The following is a 22764-nucleotide window of genomic DNA, read 5'->3' on the forward strand; positions in this document are numbered from 1 at the left end:
TTGGGCAACTGGAATCATGGTGATTTCAAAATTGTCCAGGTTTAATTTTGGGACGTTGATAGCTGGGAACTTGATTTCTGAAAGCGTTATTTCAGGGAAGGTCAAATCCGGTATGTCGATATTTAGATAGAGAGCTCTTAGTTCCCCAAAAATGTCCTCTGGTTCAGGAATGGTAATTTCCAGCTCTCTGAGGTGGTCTATGGCTTCAACAATTTTAGCTTTCATCGCTTCAAAGTCTATGGTAAAGGCAGGAATTGTGTAGGCACCCAGGATGGTGAACTCTGGGATGGAAATCTGAGCAGGGATGCTGATGTCCTGCAGCTGGTTCAAGTTGATCGTAAAGGCTGGGACGGCCAGGTCAGTGAGAGGGATGGTGAAGGTCTGGAACTCAAGCTCGGCTGTCTTCAGTGCCTCCAGAACGCCATCGATCGCCTCCTTGATCTGGTTGATGATCTCATGGTCCTTCAGACTGCGAATCTCTTCCATCAAGTTGTTGAGCTGAAGGGAAATGTACGCAACGATGTTGGTGTAGGATTCACTCGCCCTTTGGAGGTAGACACGCATTTCGTCTCTGATGTCCATCTGAACAATCCTTTGTCTCATGTCCTCCAGCATTTCCTGTGCCTTCATCTTGATGTCACTGTAGGCTGTGGTGTCCAGCACAGCATTCAGCCTTCTCACCAATTCAGCCACCTTTGTGTCTTTAAGCTTCTCGATGTAGTTGACGACGGCAGTTTGAATCTCCCTGATGAATTCCCTCATGGCCTCCAGTTTCTCAACAAGCTCGTATGTTTTGATCTGCTCGTTGATATCGTTTGTGAGTTCAACGATTTTCTCGTTAGCGTAGTCAACAAATGCGTTGTAGTCAAAATCCTTCATGGACTTCAGGGTTGATGAAATCCTTTCGTTAAGTTCATCGATGCTATGCTTGAAATCTATTGCTTTCAGTTGATCCGTCACATAATCCAGGAATCCCATCATTTTGTCAAAGGCAAGTTCAAAGTTTATAGCTTTCAAGGCATCCGCCACTGCCTGCACAGTCTCTTCCATTTTGAATTCTTTGATCAGAACCACCGCTTGGTCCAATAGATCTTTAAACTTTTGATCCAGATCATATTTAATGACTAGATCTCTTAGGTAGAAGTACACTGCGTTGAGTTTGTTGGGGATTTCATACTCTTCAATCCAGTTCACCACAACATCTTTCATAGATTCAATAACTCCAGCTATCTCTGAGGTGGGCACTTGATAGGATAACTGCTCAAAGTACACAGTCCAATCAAAGGAAAGGATATGATCCCGTAGATCGTGGAAAAACCCTATCACATCAAAGCTGTATACGGCCTCCTTGAAATCAGTCAGTTTTTCTAGGATATTTTCCTTGACGCCGTGCACAGCATCAGCGTCCTGCTGCCACGCAACACTGCTCTCTGCCAGCTTCTGAACATCAATCTGGCTGATGATATCTTGAATGGCGGCAATTAATTTGACAAGTGAGTCCCTAATGCGATACCTCTCATCAAAGTCCCTGAGCTCATGTCCGATCTTTGAGAGGATGGTCGACACCGTGTGAGCGTAGTCTCCCGTCTCGACGTAGTCCTTGGCCTTAAGGATGAGGTCTCTGATTTGGACCGCAAGGTCCGTCATCGTCTTCTCCAAATTACCTCTCAGATTTTCCATGGCGAGCTCCAAGTCGTCCATCGTCACGGCAAACTCCTTGGTAAGATAAGCGAGCGTTTCTTTCACCTCGCTCACTCTGTTGTCCATGTCCAGCTGTGTGATGAAGTCGCGCACCTGCATCGGCAGCTCGTCCAGCCCGGCTCTGAACCTGCTCATGATGTCGTTCATGTCGAGACCGTTGATGAAGTCCTGCAGCGACTCCAGGGCATTTACAAAGGCGCTCTTAAGCTGTTCAAAAGCATGGGGGAGGCTCTCGATGAAAGGAAGCTCAATGATGTGACAGTCGCCACTCTTGTCGTACTTGAGGAAACCGGCAATGTTAAATTCCTGCTTCTCTGGCTCTGACCTCTTTTCTCTGGCCGCACCCAACTGGCTGAACAGGTTGGTTAGCAACGCAGACGCAAACTCTACTCCGGTCTTCTCAGGATCGTTGTAAACGGCGATGTCTTGGCTGTAAGCGTGGTCATTCAGGTTGTTTTTGTTCTTCCAGGTCAGTGACTGTTCACTGGGTGTCAGGAGGCCATCGAACTTGTTGTCTATATAAATGGAAGACTCGCCGTCTTCAAGCTTATGCATGGTCGATACCCTGTAATCATGTGAGTACGCAAGAGCCAGAGGTTCAACTTTTACGAGCAATTTACTGAAAACCTGTCCAATGTGCTTCCCGTATAGATCAACTTGTCCGTTGCCGTTGACAAGGGCATCAATGTTGAAGATGAACGGCTGTGCCATGTGACGTACTGTGCCGTCAAGAATCAAGGGCTCGGAATTGACCCGCGCTTCACATACGGACTTAGAGGAAAGTCCCGCAAACTCTAGCTCACAGTTGTGACTCAGTTGGGCTTCCAAGATGTTTGCAGACGTGCTCCATTTGATTGCGCCGGCTAAATCGTCATACTTGATCTCATAGGTATGTTTAATTTCCTGATCGTCTCCATAGGATCCTTTTACACTTCCAGTCAGGTCAACCTTGATTGGCTCGACCTTCAAGTGGCCTTCATTGTTCAAGTTGGCATCATACAGCTTCAGGTCATTTGTCACGTCTAAAGAGGCAACGAATGGTTTCATGTTGACCTTGATGTCATGTTTATAATAGACGTCTTCGCAGATGAAGTTCTCAGTCTTGGAGCGCAGGGCCAGCGTCCACAGTGTGACGGTGACCGTGTGGCTGTTTTCTGTCTTCATCTGCTGCAGGGAGCCCATCATGTTGCTGGTGAAGGTCAAAGCCCTCTTGTTCAGTACGAGGTCCACGGTGTTTCTCGTGCTGGCGTCGTGCGCGTACCCCTTCAGGACCCCGTTCAAAGAGGCCTCAGCAGCTGTCATTTTACCCTCAATGTTCAGCTCTCCCCTGCTTTCCTCGGCCATTGCTTTGGACTTTGAGGACAGCGACGCTCCGTTGCCGTCTATGACGCCATCAAAGATGTTCTCGAAAGTCACGGGGCTGCACTGAATGCTGTTGGTGCCGCTGATAAGCAGACCGTTTCCGCCCACTGTTAGGGAGGCTTTGTGCAATCCACGGCCCGCGGCAAAGGTGAGGGAACCCTCAGAGTTGACTTCCAGTCCATTTGAATTCAGGGACCCTGTGACGAGAGAGTATAATCTATTTGTGTCATCATCCGCCTGCGACTCAACCCTGACAATGGCCATTTGACCGGAGAGGCCGAGCTCAACCTTGTTTTGGAGAGACGTGCCGAGGCCTGTGGCAGCAGCGTTGCACTTCAGCGTGAGTTGGGCGTCCTTGTATTTGAGTTCCGCCACGTGTCTGAGGGCGTCGTCCAGCGCATTTGTTTTGGACACGATGGACAACTCAGAATTTTCATAGACTCCCTGGATGGCGTTTTGAACCTCGCCGAACGGAGAGACGATACGCAGGACGGACTCTCCTCGTCCCTGTCTGGCGTGAGGATAGAGGGCGTAGCTGTGGGTGTAGCTGGTGTCGGTGAACAACGAACCGACCTTAAGCGACGTTTCCAAAGTGCCGTCTCCTATGACTTCCTCAGCGGACGTGCATTTGGCCGAGTAGGAGAGAGAGGCGTGCAGACCCAGTGGACTGGAGGCCTCGATCTTATAGTTGGCTCTTGCGAGGAGTTTGTCCGTTATAGTCAGTGTTTCTAAGCCACTGAAGCTTGCGTCAATCAAGCTGTGGCTGAAGGAGCTGTTCACAAGATACTTCAGATTGTCTTCGATTCTTCCTGACATCATCCCGGTTCCTTTGAACACAAGAAAAGACATGATGTCAAAGTCAGCAGCTGTGAAACCACAGTCTGACAACATACCATTCTAAACCTAGACCATACATACAACTGGCAGCCCGGGGGCCACATGCACCCCCCACCTTCACTTAATGCGGCCCGCAGGTTAATATCAGAATACTGATATATTATTGATTTCAGCTGTAACATAAGTATAACTAAATGCATTTCAGGATAGTTTAGTTCAGTGACTCTCAACCTTTTTTTTAACTTCAAGGACCCCCCCCCCCCCCCCCATGCATTAGGACCACAGACCAGTGGCTCATTTTCTAATGTAATTTAGTATGTATTTAGTCTCTGAATGGATGCAATTAGTATCCCAACCTGAGAATGTAGTTATTTTCTGTTTAATAGAGACCCCTGTTACTGAACAAACACCCTTTAGTAATGGTTCCTATGACAATAGAGCTCTGTCAGCCCATCGCACATGATGGACGAGCCGTCACTGACACAGACCCTTATTGTTCATCTCTGGGACCCCAATCTACATTGTAAAAAACCTCAGCGTCAATTTAACTCTGAGAGTACGGGTCCCTTTGGTTCCATTTCTACACTCTTGGGAGTTACAGACCCGTAAAAAAAGGTCCATTTGGGGGTACCACACTCACTACCTGGACTCTTATGAATGAACCATCAAAGATGTGACGTGACAGATAAAGAGGACGGTTTACCTTCCAGTTTGTAGGACAGCGGGTTGAAGGGAGACTGAGCCATGACTTTGTACTGGGCGATGTAACTGGGGACGTCGTCCAGCGTGTTGTTACCTGAGACGAGGAAATTATTATCAATATGATTAGAATTACATGCATTAAAAATCATGAAGCAAGCCAAGCAAGAAACATCTTGGCCCTAACAAGGACAAAACGCCTTGGACTCCCCCGTCTCCTCTGTCCCCTCTCCTCACCGAAGTCCTCTCCAAAAAAATCACTCCCTCTCCCCCTCAGCCTGTAGCTGCCTTAGCCTTCCTTGACGACCATGCAGTCTTATGCAAAGGTTAACATGTCATTTAGATAGCATCAGTGTGACCTAGTATGAGAGTGACGACATAGCGTTGACTCCCATTGTAAGAATAGAAATGCTCTGTCTATCTCAATGAGATAGTTCCAATGTTTGGAACTACAGCCCATAGCGGCCTGCTTTGTGGCGAGATCAAAGCGTGTCGTAACTCTCTCTCTCTATGGGTCTGGATAGCATGTTATGTAGACAGATGCCAGGCTCATTTGCTGACCTGGCATCTTATAGTGTGTATAGTTTCAATGTAGAGATTATGCCTTTTTTTATATTATACTGTTTAGACTGATGGTTCTTGGTTTACCTATGATCCTAGATTACTATTTCTATACATTTGATGTATTACCTACCTGCTTACTGTAAGTCGCTCTGGATTAAGAGGTCTGCTAAATGCCTGAATTGTACATGGTCTCTTTCTTTATAAGTTAAACCATGCCCAGAGGGTCCCATGACAAAGAAAACAATAAGCATGAATTCACACCCTTGATTTAGGGTTTGTAAAGTCAGATTTAGGTCAGATTTAGGGTCAGATTTAGGGTCAGATTTAGGGTTAGTAAAGTCTAACCCCATAATGCAGTTCGCTGGGCTCATTTAAAACAGCCCTAAAAACTAATCTTTCTGGAGGCCAAAAGAGGAGGTAGTACCAGTTTCCCGGTAGACAGACGACCCCCCCCTTTATTGTATATATTTTTTATTTTTCATGTTTTTTTTTTGTACATAGTCGTATTTTTTTCTCTGTATTTTTATGTTGATATTTGAACTGTTTGGTTGCTACTATATATGTCTATGAAATTAGTTCAAGGACCCCAACGGAAACAAGTCTGCAAGGACTTTTTTGGTCCAACCTTTTAGACAAAAGTATTATAAATGTAACTGTGCTGTTTTACATTCTTTTACCTAATAACATTTTCAATCAATCAATCAAGGGAATCATCACGCTTCCCTGTGGATACTGATCACACCGTCACTATTCTACTGTATCTATTCTACTGTATCTATTCTACTGTCTATATTCTACTGTATCTATTCTACTGTATCTATTCTACTGTATCTATTCTACTGTCTATATTCTACTGTATCTATTCTACTGTATCTATTCTACTGTATCTATTCTACTGTATCTATTCTACTGTCTATATTCTACTGTCTCTATTCTACTGTATCTATTCTACTGTCTCTATTCTACTGTATCTATTCTACTGTCTATATTCTACTGTCTCTATTCTACTGTCTCTATTCTACTGTATCTATTCTACTGTATCTATTCTACTGTATCTATTCTACTGTCTCTATTCTACTGTCTCTATTCTACTGTATCTATTCTACTGTATCTATTCTACTGTATCTATTCTACTGTCTCTATTCTACTGTATCTATTCTACTGTATCTATTCTACTGTATCTATTCTACTGTATCTATTCTACTGTATCTATTCTACTGTCTCTATTCTACTGTATCTATTCTACTGTATCTATTCTACTGTATCTATTCTACTGTCTATATTCTACTGTCTCTATTCTACTGTATCTATTCTACTGTATCTATTCTACTGTCTATATTCTACTGTCTCTATTCTACTGTATCTATTCTATTGTCTCTATTCTACTGTATCTATTCTATTGTCTCTATTCTACTGTATCTATTCTATTGTATCTACTGTATCTATTCTATTGTATCTATTCTACTGTATCTATTCTACTGTATCTATTCTACTGTATCTATTCTATTGTCTCTATTCTACTGTATCTATTCTATTGTCTCTATTCTACTGTATCTATTCTACTGTATCTATTCTACTGTCTCTATTCTACTGTATCTATTCTACTGTATCTACTGTATCTATTCTACTGTATCTATTCTACTGTATCTATTCTACTGTATCTACTGTATCTATTCTACTGTATCTATTCTACTGTATCTATTCTACTGTTTCTCTCAACGAGGACAACACAGCATTTCTACAGCAAAAACGTACAAATGAAATAATTCCCACTAAACAACCCGGTCATTTCATATCTGTCATGACGTACCACCAGAGACGGTGGCCTCCCAGTTGTACAGGTTGCTGTTGACCTTGGCGGAGGCTTGGGCCAGGCCCAGCAGGGGCAGCGTGAGGTCCCAGGAGCGCGGCACGGTGAAGGAGGGCAGCGGGTAGTCGTTGGCGGGGATGTGGAGGCCGATCTCCGGCACGCTGAGCTCCGGGATGGACAGGGTGGCCGGGATGCTCAGGTCCTCAGAGGTCTTCCCTCCCAACGGGAGAGGCAGAGAGACGGCCCAGCGGTCCTTGTTGAACTGGTATCTGAACACGCTGTCGCTGTTTGAAGAGCAAAGAAAAGCACCGTCAATGTTCAGCACATTAAGACCCGTTAAGGTTTTCTTTGGGCTATTCAAAAATATCAGATCTACAAGCTCATAGCGCGGCTATTTTTTTTAAATCGTGATTTTTTTTAGCAAATCTTTGAAAATATATTTATTTTTAAAGCCACATTTTTAAACTCAAATCTTTGCTTCAGGGGATTCTACAAATGTCTTCTAAATCCTAACAGTTTTTTTTATTTTTAAACTTACGTTGCTATAATATCAGTGGTTCTCAAACTTTTCCATGTCAAGGACCCCCAAAATGACATGTATTCGGCCGTGGACCCCCATCTCAAAATGTTTTGTTCCAGGGAACCCCCACCAGAAGCAAAGATTTGAGTTAAAAATGTTCGCTTTAAAAGTATATATTTATAGTGAAAGATTTGCACAAATTCTTCACGATTCTTCCACGATTCTTCCAAAAAATAGATCTACAAGCTCATAGCTATGAGCTTGTAGCAACACATATAAATTAAAAAGTAAATGTCCACGAGTTCAAAACCTTTATTGGCTTTATCCAAGCGGATCAGATTTGGATTTTGGTTTATAGTTCAAAACAAAACAAAAAACAGGATTGGGATCACTTTGAAAGCTATCTGAGGATGGATCATACTGGAGATACATATTCTGTGACTACTTCAAAAGGTAAGGAAATCGAAAAATCTCTGGCAGTGGATGCACACAGCCAGAAATAAGTCTGGCAGTGAAATATTAAGTTAACATCTGAAATCCTACTGATACATTGTAACAAATATACAATATTAAGCCCAAACTTACGATTGTAGGAAGAGTTTTTCGGGCAGAGGGGGCAAGGTGAGATCGGAGATGCTTCTCTTGCTCCGCAGGTTGGCGACAGCGGGTACGCTGGCAGACAACTTGTCCAGCCAAATATTACCCGCCTTCAGGGAGGGAGGGGGGGGCGAGGGAGAGAGAGAGAGAGAGAGAGAGAGAGAGAGAGAGAGAGAGAGAGAGAGAGAGGGCATGATTGTTGTGTGTTAAAATGACCATGTGGACAAATAATCAGACAGACAGACAGACAGACAGACAGACAGACAGACAGACCGACAGACAGACAGACAGAGAGACAGACAGACAGACAGAGAGACAGACAGACAGACAGACAGACAGACAGACAGACAGACAGACAGACAGACAGACAGACAGACAGACAGACAGACAGACAGACAGACAGACAGACAGACAGACAGACAGACAGGTATACCTCGATGCCCTTGGTGACGATGTGACGTAGTTTCATGTCGGTCTTGGCCACCTTCTGCTCCAGCATGTCTGTGATGAGCTGCTGCAGCTGCCTGTGGTAGAGGTCTGCGTTGGGGACCAGCTTCTGGACCTCTGAGTTCAGGTCTGTGTTCAGCTCCACCTCCAGCTTGTCGTCATCTGTTAAAAACAACACACACAAATGAAGTCCCAAATGAAGACCCACACACACTCATCATCATCTGTTTTTATTTACGTCTGGAGACTCCCGTCCAGGACAGCCTTCAGAGTTCAGACACACGCTTTTCCTGTAGGAGACTTGGCTCAGATCTGAACCCATTTTGATTTGGCGTTATAGGACCCGTTGCGACCGCATGGCCTTGCTGACGTCGACCCAGAATAGGGTTCGAACCCGCGATGCTCTGACCCGCTCTACACTAGGGACCCACACAAGCTAACGAGTATAAATAAGGGCCAGTGTTCCACAGAGATCGCCTTTTGAGCTGAGGAGCGCTCTGGATATCGCTCACACGCAGCGTGATGCCCCATCAACCATTGAGCTGCTCACTGCTCAAACGTCCTGTCATCCAGTGTTGATTTTGACAGCACATTTTAGTTTTATTCATATTTTAGTCATCTGAAATGTTTTAGTTTTTGTCTAGTTCTAGTTGACTAAATATCATAAGATTATAGTCGACTAAATCTACAGTTGATTTAGTCGACTAAAATGTATTGTGGCGGTGCCTTGATGGCGTCTTAATGGCTGATTTTACACTTGGTTGCATGCTGAAAATAGCCGATCTACAAGCTCACAACGTGTCGCAGCGCGACGCGTTGTGAGCTTGTAGATCTGCTATTGAGCTTCTATTGAGCTTGTAGATTGGTACTTTGCAGTATTGATACTTTTACTTAAGTAAAGGCATGTGAATACTTTTTTTCCCACCACTGATGGTGTTACCGTATTTGAGAGTGACTTTCTGCAGCGAGGACGTTTCGGGGGCGTTGAAGGCGGTCTCCAGTCCCATGGTCACTGCCGGCTCGGTCTTCAGCGTGGCGGTCACCGAGGCATCGGTCTGCAGCGAGGGGACTTGAACCTGGAGCTGCACCATGGCATCCTTCATCATGTCCATTCTGCGGCGAAAACAGGTTGTCATTACAGGGGTTAGGAAATGATGGAAGTATATACCTCACCTGTAATCTTAACTATAGAAGTTTATCACACGGCTTGGTTGAATGCTCGATTCTGATTGGTCAATCATCGGTCATTATTTCTGGAGACTCAGAGCACCTGCTCATATCAACCTGCGCTGCTTGGTTTTATGTTTTATCCAACATGACAGCCATGTAAACAAACAAACAATGTCATTTACAACTAAACGTTGCTCTCAAGAATGTTTTTGAAAACATTTGAAGTGAGAAATAGACGATGCAATGACCGAAAAGTCATTCTATTTGATCTTCTACACTTCCTTGTTTATCGTGGCGCAACAACGGGGGAATACCAAAACACTCGCCCCAAAACACAGTCGCCCCGGGGCAAATACGGTGGTATTACCTGTAGGCAATGAGCTTGTAGATCTGCTATTTTTTTTTCAAATCGTGAACATTTTATTTTATTATGTTGTGTATCTCGACTACATTGAACATGAGGGCCTGCCCCTCAACTGTACTTCCAGTTTAAATAAAGGTTATGATGATTTGTGCATCATCTTTGAATATGTATATATATATATATATATATATATATATATATATATATATTTTTTTTTTTTTTGATTGAACATTTGTGACTAAATCTTTGCTTCTGGGGGATTCTACAAATGTCTTCTAAACCCTAACAGTTATGTTGCTATAATATCTTGTAGCATCAGTGGTTCTCAAACCTCAGTGGCTCTCAAACTTTTTACATGTCAAGGACCCCCAAATGAAATAATAATAATAATGAAATGTATTTGGCCGCGGACCCCCATCTGAAAATATGTTGTTCCAGGGACCCCCTATCTACAGTATCTAGACCAGAGGGAACAGCACTGCAGTACCTGGTGCGTGCCACCAGGGTGAGCTGTGGGACGTTCCTGTTGGTGACATCGATGGTGAGGGCCCTCATGGTCTTGCCCTTGGCGTTGGTGTCGGTGACAGACAGCCTGAGGCCAGCCTCCAGGTCGTAGTCTGGGACGCTCAGAGAGGTGCTCAGCGTGTTCCTGTTACGGTTGTACTTCAGAGAGGCCGTGGCCTCGGCTGAGTCTACACCTGAGGAGCAACGGAACGAGAGAGAGATGGAGAGAGACAGAGGGAGAGAGAGACAGATGGAGAGAGACAGATGGAGAGAGAGACAGATGGAGAGAGAGACAGATGGAGAGAGACAGATGGAGAGAGAGACAGATGGAGAGAGAGACAGATGGAGAGAGACAGATGGAGAGAGAGACAGATGGAGAGAGACAGATGGAGAGAGACAGATGGAGAGAGACAGATGGAGAGAGACAGATGGAGACAGACAGATGGAGAGAGACAGATGGAGAGAGACAGATGGAGAGAGACAGATGGAGAGAGACAGTGGAGAGAGAGACAGATGGAGAGAGAGACAGATGGAGAGAGACAGATGGAGAGAGACAGATGGAGAGAGACAGATGGAGAGAGACAGATGGAGAGAGACAGTGGAGAGAGAGACAGATGGAGAGAGAGATGGAGAGAGACAGATGGAGAGAGAGACAGATGGAGAGAGAGACAGATGGAGAGAGACAGATGGAGAGAGACAGATGGAGAGAGACAGATGGAGAGAGATAGATGGAGAGAGAGACAGATGGAGAGAGACAGATGGAGAGAGACAGATGGAGAGAGACAGTGGAGAGAGACAGATGGAGAGAGACAGATGGAGAGAGAGACAGATGGAGAGAGACAGATGGAGAGAGATAGATGGAGAGAGAGACAGATGGAGAGAGACAGATGGAGAGAGACAGATGGAGAGAGACAGTGGAGAGAGACAGATGGAGAGAGAGACAGATGGAGAGAGACAGATGGAGAGAGAGACAGATGGAGAGAGACAGATGGAGAGAGACAGATGGAGAGAGAGACAGATGGAGAGAGACAGATGGAGAGAGACAGATGGAGAGAGACAGTGGAGAGAGACAGATGGAGAGAGAGACAGATGGAGAGAGACAGATGGAGAGAGAGACAGATGGAGAGAGACAGATGGAGAGAGACAGATGGAGACAGACAGATGGAGAGAGAGACAGATGGAGAGAGACAGATGGAGAGAGAGACAGATGGAGAGAGACAGATGGAGAGAGACAGATGGAGAGAGAGACAGATGGAGAGAGACAGATGGAGAGAGACAGATGGAGAGAGATAGATGGAGAGAGACAGATGGAGAGAGACAGATGGAGAGAGACAGATGGAGAGAGACAGATGGAGAGAGACAGATGGAGAGAGACAGATGGAGAGAGACAGATGGAGAGAGACAGATGGAGAGAGACAGATGGAGAGAGACAGATGGAGAGAGAGACAGATGGAGACAGACAGATGGAGAGAGACAGTGGAGAGAGACAGATGGAGAGAGAGACAGATGGAGAGAGACAGATGGAGAGAGAGACAGATGGAGAGAGAGACAGATGGAGAGAGACAGATGGAGAGAGACAGATGGAGAGAGAGACAGATGGAGAGAGAGACAGATGGAGAGAGACAGATGGAGAGAGAGACAGATGGAGAGAGAGACAGATGGAGAGAGAGACAGATGGAGAGAGACAGATGGAGAGAGACAGATGGAGAGAGACAGATGGAGAGAGACAGATGGAGAGAGACAGATGGAGAGAGACAGATGGAGAGAGACAGAGGGAGAGAGACAGATGGAGAGAGACAGATGGAGAGAGACAGATGGAGAGAGACAGATGGAGACAGACAGATGGAGAGAGACAGATGGAGAGAGAGACAGATGGAGACAGACAGATGGAGAGAGACAGAGGGAGAGAGACAGATGGAGAGAGACAGATGGAGAGAGACAGAGGGAGAGAGACAGATGGAGAGAGATAGGCAATGAATGAGAATCAGAATCATCTTTATTGTCACATTAAGGGTTAATACAGGGTGTAAAACAGTGGGTGAAATGGTTTATTTTCAATTAAAGATGAGTAAGTGATGTTGTGAACACCTTTTCTTTTGTTAAAGGTATCATGACATTCATTTTCACTTTTTTTATTTTCAATGTTTTATTTGGGGTTTTATGACCTCAATTACACCCAAAAAACCTGAACTTAGAACATTCAGTGGATTTTTTGTGGTCTGGGGTTTTCTGAATAATTAGGCTGAAAAGTAATCTGAGCTTGGCCCTTCGACAGTGAGGTCACAGTCGATTAATCCCGCCCACTCTCCTCCTCGCCCCTCCCCTCCCCTATCCTTTCCGTTGGGGGGGGCGGAGCAGAGGCGATGATTGACAGGCAAAATCCCTCACCAGCGACACCCGCAGGCAAAGATTTCTTTTTTCATTGCAGGTGAAAAGGCTTTAGAAATGTGAGAGAAAAACACCTGCCATGGATCACTGGAATGGAATTTTCACTTAAAACTTTTTGTACACTTTTGAAGGACCAGGACAAAAACTTTGAATGTGGTGTAAAAGTGAATGTCATTAAACCTTTAAAAGGTTAAAGCACTATATTGTGATAGTAATCATTGCTATAGAGTGTTTGTTCAGTAACAGGAGTCTGCCCATTCTAATGTCACTTGTTCTGAGTTCTCTCTCCTCATTGGCTAAGGTTGGCTTCCAAAGTTTGCAGGATTGGTCAGTTTTGAACAAAATGTCTCAAATCATGAACACAGCTTGCCATTTCCGTGAAAATGTGCACGCACATTCCCACTAGGCCTAAGAAGAAATGGCACCATTTTCACATTGGCCTATTATAGCGCCACCAGGAGGCCAAAATAACCTACCTGACCTGGCGGAGACCTGTGCTCCGAGGAGCACTTTTTCTAGTTTTCAATATTATGATCCTGTAAATCAGGAGTCATGATCCGATCTCTCTTTTCTGAGAAGTACCTGCTCTGTGTGTTCTTCAGATGTGCATTACACACACACACACACACACACACACACACACACACACACACACACACACACACACACACACACACACACACACACACACACACACACACACACACACACACACCTATGCTGCATACAGCATACCTTCTGCCTTGAGGCTGATCTTCAGAGAGTCTACTTTCTGCCGTCCCTCCTTTCCTTCTCGTAGGGTTTCAGCGATGATGCTGGCGGTGTATTCTGTCACCTCTCCTGTAGGCTGGACCTCCAGTGCAAACCTGAGGGAAGAACAACACTTTGTTTTAACACATTTAGACCGGGAAAGAATCAGTGTCATTTTTAGATTTATTTGGGTATTTTTTAGGAAAAAATCGTGAACATTTGTGCAAATCTTTGAATATATATATGTCTTTAAAGTGAACATTTGTAACTCAAATCTTTGCTTCTGGGGGGATTCTACAAATCTTCGTCTTCTAAACATTTTGTTTTTAAAGAAAAATTATATATCTATAAATTAGTGGTTCTCAAACTCGTCAAGGACCCCCAAAATGATATGTATTTCGCCACAGACTCCCATCTCAAAATATGTTGTTCCAGGGACCCCCCAGAAGCAAAGATTTGAGTTAAAACTGTTCGCTTTAATATATTCAAAGATTTGCTTAGTGTTCACGATTTTTCAAAAACAGCAGATCTACGAGCTTGTAGATCTGAATTTGTCCGATGTTCGCAGCTTAGTTAAACCAATGTTTGAAACTGTGTTAGTACATATATATATATTTTTTTAAACCTTAGTTACGTTTCAAAAAGGGTAGGCAAAATAACAAAAACATAGGGCTGAAGTGGTTAATGTATGTTTTGTAATAATGATCTACAAAGTAACTAGTAACTAAAGTTTTCAAATATTTGCAGCGGAGCAAAAAGTACAATATTTGCCTCTGAGGTGTAGTGGCGTAGAAGTAAAAGTACTGAAAATTGTAAATACTCCAGTAAAGTACAAACACCCCAAAATTGTACTTAAGTACAGTACTAAAGTAAATGTACTTAGTTACTTTCCACCACTGCCAATGTCCTCTTATACCTGGTGTCTCCGGTCAGAGGGTAGTAAGGACCCTGGTCGGTGGAGCTGCCGTTGGAGTAACGTAGGACAGCACAGTACTTCAGACCCACAAACAGAGGCTGACACTCAGTGTAGTCCGTCCTGTCCTCCTCCATGGAGGGAACCACCTCCGTCTTACTGGACGACACCGACAGAACCTCGTTGCTGGAAAAAACAAAATGACACAGAAACCATTTTGACGGGAAAAAAAGAAATTGCTGTTGACGTTTATGCAGGTTCAGAGATGATGGTGGGGTCGTTATGCAGTAGTTTAAACACACACGCACACACACACACACACACACACACACACACACACACACACACACACACACACACACACACACACACACACACACACACACACACACACACACACACACACACACACACACACACACACACACACACACACACACTCAATTGGTTTAGGAATGCGGTGAAAAAAGAAAGAAGATCCACGGATTCAAGTCTCCATGGGGGTGACTCTCTACTACTACTTTAGTGTGTTATTTGAGGTGAGCTGTACACACCTGACACTGAGAAGCTGTGTGTTGGCCGTAGGAGCAGGGAAGGACAGCTTGACGTGGTTTCTGTCCACGGTGACCTTGGCGTTGATGGAGCTCTCATGGAACATGGTGGAGTGCATCTGGATGCCGGCCTCCACGAACTGTGGAGCCTTCACTCCCATCTCTGTGATCAGGTCCAGGCCAACGGAGGGCATGAAGGACAGCTGACGCTGCAGTGGTGGGGAAAAGTACTCAGATGTTTTACTTAAGTAAAAAGTATCAGTACTGCAATGTAGACGTATACTCCGTTACGAGTAAAAGTCCGGAATTCAACATTTACTTGAGTAAAAGTACAAAATGATTGGTATCTAAATGTACTTAAAAGTACCAAAAGTAAAAGTACTAAAATGTTTGAAAACAGCAGATCTACAAGCTGTCGCGATGCGACACGTTGTGAGCTTGTAGATGTAGATGTATAAAATAGAGCTAAAGTGGTTAATGTATGTTTTATACTGTAATCATTTATATCTGCAAAGTACAGTAACTAGTTTTCAAATAACAGCTTATTTACAAAGTGTTCCATAACCAGGTTCATGGTTGTGGTGTCCTCCATAATGTCTCAGTCTGCGTACCTTCTTTATGTTCTTTTTCAGCAGGTGAGACGGGTTGGAGGAGATGTGATGTTTTTATTTTATTTTATTGAATACCTTTTCTTTTAACCTTACTGTCAGCTTTGTTTTATTATATTTTCTTAATTGGTTTACTTGATTTGTTTGAATCCCTTTCGATGTTATGTTTGTGTATACTGTATTTTGTCTTTATACGTGCCTGTGAATCTCCATCAAAAAAAAAAATGACAAAAATAAGAAACAAGATAATTGAACAACAATGACAATCACTTTTCTACTGACTTTTCTCCTATGTATTAGTCACCCCATGGAGACTTGAATTTATGGAAGTTTTTTTGTTTTTGTCTCATTCCTAAGACAATAATTTGATGATCGGAACCGCTGCCTACCGGTCCGCTGGTCATCACATTATTGTTTTAGGAATGAGACAAAAACTTAAAAAATATCCATGAATTCAAGTCTCCATGGGGTGACTAATCGGTAGGAAAAAAAATATTTTTTTTGGGTGAACTATCCCTTTAGGGCGCGCTCCCACCAAGAGTTGGCTGGCCGCTGTTTGCAGAATCTGCCAATGCATTGTCAATGCAAATGCGTTGATTCACGCAAGAGCAGATTTTTCCGCTAGTCGCGCAGACCTTGCGTTTATCTGCTCTCCACGACTAAGCATAAAACTGCTGGTGAGTGGAAGGCGGACTGTCTCAAGACTCAGGAAGCACCATGGTGCTCAAGGCAGTAGGCAGTGCGGGCTACGGGGAGGCTCCTGAAAGTGAGTGACAGGTGCGACACTCCCGTTTTTTAGAATCCGCTGGCTGCAAAAAACTGTGGCCGCGCACAACCTGCGTTTAACAGCGGCCAGCCAACTCTTGGTGGGAGCGCGCCCTTAGGCCTGAGGTTCCGATTCTGCAAAATGTCTTCTAAATCCTAACAGTTTTTTGAAAAAACATATTTTACACAGTTGCTATGTCAGTGGTTCTCAAAATGTTTCATGTCAAGGACCCCAAAATGAATATGTATTTGGCCGCGGAACCCCATTTCAAAATATGTTGTTCCAGGGACCCCCCAGAAGCAAAGATTTGAGTTACAAATGTTCGCTTTAAAACAATATACATTCAAAGATTTGCAAAAATGTTCTTGATTTTTCAAAAATATCAAGTGGTGCGCTATGAGCTTGTATATCTGCTATTTTTGAATAGACAAAGTGTAAAATAATGTATTTTTTTTTGCTCAAATCTAAAAATGACACACAGATGCGTTCCAGGTCTTAATGTGTTAAGGACCGGGGTAATATAGCTCACCATGCCAGGAGTGAAGCTCAGGCCTCCCTTGGCTCCAGGAGCAAACACTCCGGCCAGAGAGAACTTGAGAGGCAGACCGGATGCAGTGGGCAGGGTGAAGGCATTCTCCATGAAGATGTAGTGAACAAACAGCTGGTTCTCCGTGCTGGAGGTCAGCTGTTGGAGGATCTGTGGAAGGACAGTCATATAGAAACACATTGTGAACACGCATCACCCCCCCAACAACATAGAAACACATGATATGGAACAGCGGTGATGCAACTTTGATGATTGAGAGGGCCACTATATTTCCACACATTGCATATTACTGTCTCTCCGTATTTTAACTTTTTTTTGCCAGTCTATGTCACACAACAGTATCAAAAATAATATTTTTGCTATTTTTTCATTTGAATCCAGATTTTATTTTCTATTTTTGAATTTAAATCCTGAAAAGTAACATTTTTTTATGTTAACTTTATGAACTTAAATACAAATACACTGGACATGAAAAAGACAATAGAATGTTAATACTAGTCATTAAGCTACTAATGTAGACTGAAGTCATTAACACATTCCATGCCAGAGTTTAATCTCATAATGTACTCACCAGTGCCAGCGTTTTATTGTTGTTTTTTAGTTTTTTTCATGTCGCCACAGACCTCGCTAAATAAGTTAAAAGTGCGCGTTCATTTGGTTCTAAACACACAGCGGATCCGTGAGAAACGGCCAGCGAAAACAGTTTCCAAATCCGTGCCGCCATCTTGAAGCTACAGCCGATCAACGGTAAACAGTGATCAGCGAGGAGAAAAACAACAACCGAGAAAATCGAGTTTTAAACAGGATCCCAGACAGGAAGCGGATACGATCGAAAAAAACGGAACCCGAATAATTCCGTTTCCGACCGGAAACCGGAAACGGAAATGTATCAAAAAAATTCGGAAAGTGCACCTGGGGCACTTTCAATGGGAATCGGCGGTTCGCGTAGATCTACGCGACTGGCACGCTGCGGCTTTAAATAGGTTCGCGTAGATCTACGCGACTGGCACGCTGCGGCTTTAAATAGGTTCGTGTAGATCTACACGACTGGCATGCAATGTGTTAAAGCGGGTCATGTTTGTATGTTTGGAATCATAACAGCTGAAATCAATAATATATCAGTATTCTGATATTAACCTGCGGGCCGCATTAAGTGAAGGTGGGGGCCGCATGTAGGGCCCGCCCGGCCGCCAGTTGCCCATGTATGATATGGAAGCACCACCCCAACAATGACATGTGCAAAGAGGAGAAAAGACCTCACTCAGTGAGGCCTCATGCTTCCATTGTTGTCAACAAGAGAACTAAGTCAGCCAGGACCTCCCGTTTGATGTGACAGTATTGTATTTGTTTACTCAACACTCTCAAGCCTTTAGTATGTGTGTGTAATGATGCTAGAGTTTATTGCACTACTCAAACGTGAAAATATCCTCAGACATATCCTCAATAACGTAACTAAAGGATGGTACTGTACCTTGCGGTTTCCCACAACAAAGGCGTGGTAGTATTTGATCAGCATGTTGGTCATGTGCTTCATGTCGGCCATGTGGAAGTATCCCACCTCGTGCCCCAGCAGCCTCAGGAAGGCCACGGCCTCGGGGCTGGAGGAGGAACGCACGTCGTTCGCCATCTTGTTCACTCCGTCCATCAGCTCCTCCACTAGGTCCTCGGGAGCCTGCATACACAGCGTTGCCAGATTTGTGAGAGAAACAAGCAACAACCAGGTCTAGGAAAACCCAAGCCCAAAAGAAGCGACTATTGGGCTACATGCGTCGCATTGTGAACTTGCAGATCTACTATTTTAGATTATCTACAGTTGATTTAGTCAACTATAATGTATGTTGGCGGTGCCTTGATGGAGTCGTAATGGCTGACTTTACACTCGGTTGCATGCTGAAAATAGCCGATCTAAAAGCTCTTAACCCCTGCTCTAAACCACTGCTCTACACCAAGTCTAAACCACTGCTCTACACCAAGTCTAAACCACTGCTCTACACCAAGTCTTAACCACTGCTCTACACCAAGTCTAAACCACTGCTCTACACCAAGTCTTGAAGAGGATTGCCATGGGCACACTCTCCAGCCATTGCTCCTGCTTTGACGAGTAGCAAATGCTGTGATCTTAGTTTTATATTAGTTTATTAGTTTTATGATGTATTGTTGTTATTAGCCTTTTAATAGCCTGTATTTGGTGCTATTGGTGGTAGGTTTTTGGTATTGCGGATGTCATGTTTGTCATTGTTATGTCCTGTATTGTTGTTACTGGCAGAGCTGTGTAACATTTATTTGCCTCTTCTCTTGGCCAGTGCACACTCGAAAAAGAGACAATGGTCTCAATGTGATTTTACTGGTTAAATAAAGGTTAAAAAAAAAAAAAAAAAAAACACTGCTCTACACCAAGTCTAAACCACTGCTCTACACCAAGTCTAAACCACTGCTCTAAACCACTGCTCTACACCAAGTCTAAACCACTGCTCTACACCAAGTCTAAACCACTGCTCTAAACCACTGCTCTACACCAAGTCTAAACCACTGCTCTACACCAAGTCTAAACCACTGCTCTACACCAAGTCTAAACCACTGCTCTACACCAAGTCTTAACCACTGCTCTACACCAAGTCTAAACCACTGCTCTAAACCACTGCTCTACACCAAGTCTAAACCACTGCTCTACACCAAGTCTAAACCACTGCTCTACACCAAGTCTAAACCACTGCTCTACACCAAGTCTTAACCACTGCTCTACACCAAGTCTAAACCACTGCTCTAAACCACTGCTCTACACCAAGTCTAAACCACTGCTCTACACCAAGTCTAAACCACTGCTCTACACCAAGTCTTAACCACTGCTCTACACCAAGTCTAAACCACTGCTCTACACCAAGTCTCTTGGCTGAGTGCTGAGCAGACAGCCCTGTTGTTCATACCTGTCTCTTCCATCGTTCACTCTCTGGTTCACTCTCAGGTGTGAATTGTTCCAGAACCTTCTTCAGTGAGTCAGGAGTGTTCTCATTGGCCCAGTACACAGCTCTGGACGCAGCGTCTGGGAAATACCCGTTCTCCCCGAACAGAGCCTCGATGGTCGGGCTGAATCTCTCCGCCTCCAAGCCCATCTGGAAGTTAGAAAGTTGTAATATTATAATATACAGTAGGCCTATATATGTAATATTATAATATACAGTAGGCCTATATATGTAATATTATAATATACAGTAGGCCTATATATAGTTGTAATATTATAATATACAGTAGGCCTATATATGTAATATTATAATATACAGTAGGCTTATATATAGTTGTAATATTATAATATACAGTAGGCCTATATATAGTTGTAATATTATAATATACAGTAGGCCTATATATAGTTGTAATATTATAATATACAGTAGGCCTATATATGTAATATTATAATATACAGTAGGCCTATATATGTAACATTATAATATACAGTAGGACTATATATGTAATATTATAATATACAGTAGGCCTATATATGTAATATTATAATATACAGTAGGCCTATATATGTAATATTATAATATACAGTAGGCCTATATATGTAATATTATAATATACAGTAGGCCTATATATGTAATATTATGTGTGTGTGTGTGTGTGTGTGTGTGTGTGTGTGTGTGTGTGTGTGTGTGTGTGTGTGTGTGTGTGTGTGTGTGTGTGTGTGTGTGTGTGAATGGGTGAATGTAATGCACAATCTATGTAAAGCGCTTTGGATAAAAGATAAAAGTGCTATATAAATGCACCATTTACCATTTATACAACAGCAGTGACAACACAGAAATGTATGTGGGGAGGAATTAATTGCCATAACGACTAAATTAGGGAGAAAAAGGGAGAAAAACAGAGGGAAAACATGTCATCAGCCAAACATATCAGACGTTTATATTCCAAACCCAAACCTCAAAGACGTCGTAGTTGTAGTCGAACACTTTGAGCGTGGTTTCCAGCATCAGCTCCTTGGGCAGGTGGTTGGCCGAATCAAAGATGGCGTTGCCCTGCGCCGAGCCCAGCCCCGTGTCCAGCCTGTAGTTGACGGACAGGCCGTAAACGTCCGCGTTGCGGTACTGGTCGGGTAAATCCATGTCGATGTAGTTTCTGATTCTGGACGAGAAGAAAGGGAAACACAAAGTGAGTATAGAGTACAGTCCTGATGTCACTCGTTCATCCTTTGGGTCGCGGAAGTAATTTCTCTATGGAGAATAACATTGGGTCATCTTAGAATCATCTAATATAAGAATTGTGGTACAAAAATAAACAAACTTTCTCGGCGATATTGTCAGGGAGGTGGTTATGTATCGTTTATGATAGTCAGTCACTCATATTTGATACAGTCTGTTTCGCGCAGCGCCGCGTTGCCACGCGTTGTGAGCTTGTAGATCCGCTGTTTTCAGCATGCAACCAAGTGTAAAATCAGCCATTACGACGCCATCAAGGCACCGCCAACACATTTCTTTAGTCGACTAAATCAACTGTAGATTTAGTCGAGTATAAGATGATTTGCTCGACTAAAACTAGACAAAAAAACAAAACATTTCAGGTGAGTAATATATGACTAAGACCAAATGGAGTTTTATTTAATCCATTAAGACCTGGAACGCATCTGTGTCACTTTAGATTTCTTTGGCTATTCAAAAATAGCAGATATACAAGCTCATAGCGCGGCACCGAGTGCCGCGCTATGAACTTGTAGATCTGCTATTTTGGAAAAATCTTGAAAAAAAATGTTTTAGATTTTTTTCAAAAAAATGTTAGGATTTAGAAAACATTTTTAACACACTCACCGCCAAAGGGGAGAATTCTCCCCTTTTTTTTAATTTTTTTTAATTTTGTTTTTTAATTTCTAAAATGTTTCTCTAATTTTTGAGTATTACATGTTTCCCTTTATTCAGAACGAATTAGGAGATAAAAAAAAATCCATTCACCTCAAAAAATAGACGGACAAATAATTCAATTTTTTTCTATAAAAAAAAAATCATTAAAAACGCTGGCAGTGGGTGATGAGTACATTATGAATACATTCTGGCAGTCAATGTTAAGAATCGCCTCAGGTCTTAATGGGTTAAAAGACTATGACTAAAACGGAATGGAGTTTTATTCAAAAGACTATTACTAAGCCGGAATTATGCAGAATCCCCACTATGCTATACTCACTCCTGCAGCTGTGGCTCGGTGGAGAGCAGGATGTTGTTGAGGTGGGAGACCACGAAGCTGACCAGGTAGCGCTCCAGATACAGATGCTCCATGTCCTTCAGCGAGCGGATCATCTCCTGCACCGTGGCCTGGCCGGGGCTCTTCATCAGCATGAGGTAGGCGGCGATGCGCTTGTCTATGGAGCCCTGGCCGTCACGGTACACCTCCATGAGACCCGCTCCAACCTGGCAACCACACAGCACAGCAGTGGTGGAAATTAGTAACTAAGTGCATTTACTCAAGTACTGTACTTAAGTACAATTTTGAGGTATTTTTTACTTTACTGGAGTATTTCCAGTTGTCAGACCTTTTACTTCTACTCCATTACATCTCAGAGGTAAATATTGTACTTTTACTCCACTACAATTATTTGAAAACTTTAGTTACTAGTTACTTTGCAGATTTTGATTATTATTACAAAACATACATTAACCACTTCAGCCCTGTAGACATTTCGG

General features: G+C 43.4%; 1 protein-coding gene across 1 annotated transcript in view; it reads right to left on the minus strand.

Moving 5' to 3' along the window:
- The window catches only part of apoba (apolipoprotein Ba), a gene marked incomplete at both ends in the record, with an annotated part of 60820 nt that overhangs the window by 9614 nt on the left and 28442 nt on the right, over positions 1 to 22764 (minus strand). The window contains 15 exon segments of the mRNA XM_080413383.1: positions 2 to 3890; positions 4604 to 4696; positions 6974 to 7257; positions 8079 to 8200; positions 8524 to 8699; positions 9463 to 9650; positions 10559 to 10769; positions 13699 to 13829; positions 14630 to 14812; positions 15181 to 15386; positions 17081 to 17248; positions 18570 to 18770; positions 20023 to 20208; positions 21016 to 21217; positions 22268 to 22491. Coding sequence (XP_080269509.1) covers positions 2 to 3890; positions 4604 to 4696; positions 6974 to 7257; positions 8079 to 8200; positions 8524 to 8699; positions 9463 to 9650; positions 10559 to 10769; positions 13699 to 13829; positions 14630 to 14812; positions 15181 to 15386; positions 17081 to 17248; positions 18570 to 18770; positions 20023 to 20208; positions 21016 to 21217; positions 22268 to 22491 — 6464 coding nt within the window.

Source organism: Gymnoscopelus braueri, assembly GCF_963280865.1.
Source record: "Gymnoscopelus braueri genome assembly, chromosome: 19".
In the NCBI taxonomy this organism is placed as follows: Eukaryota; Metazoa; Chordata; class Actinopteri; order Myctophiformes; family Myctophidae; genus Gymnoscopelus; species Gymnoscopelus braueri.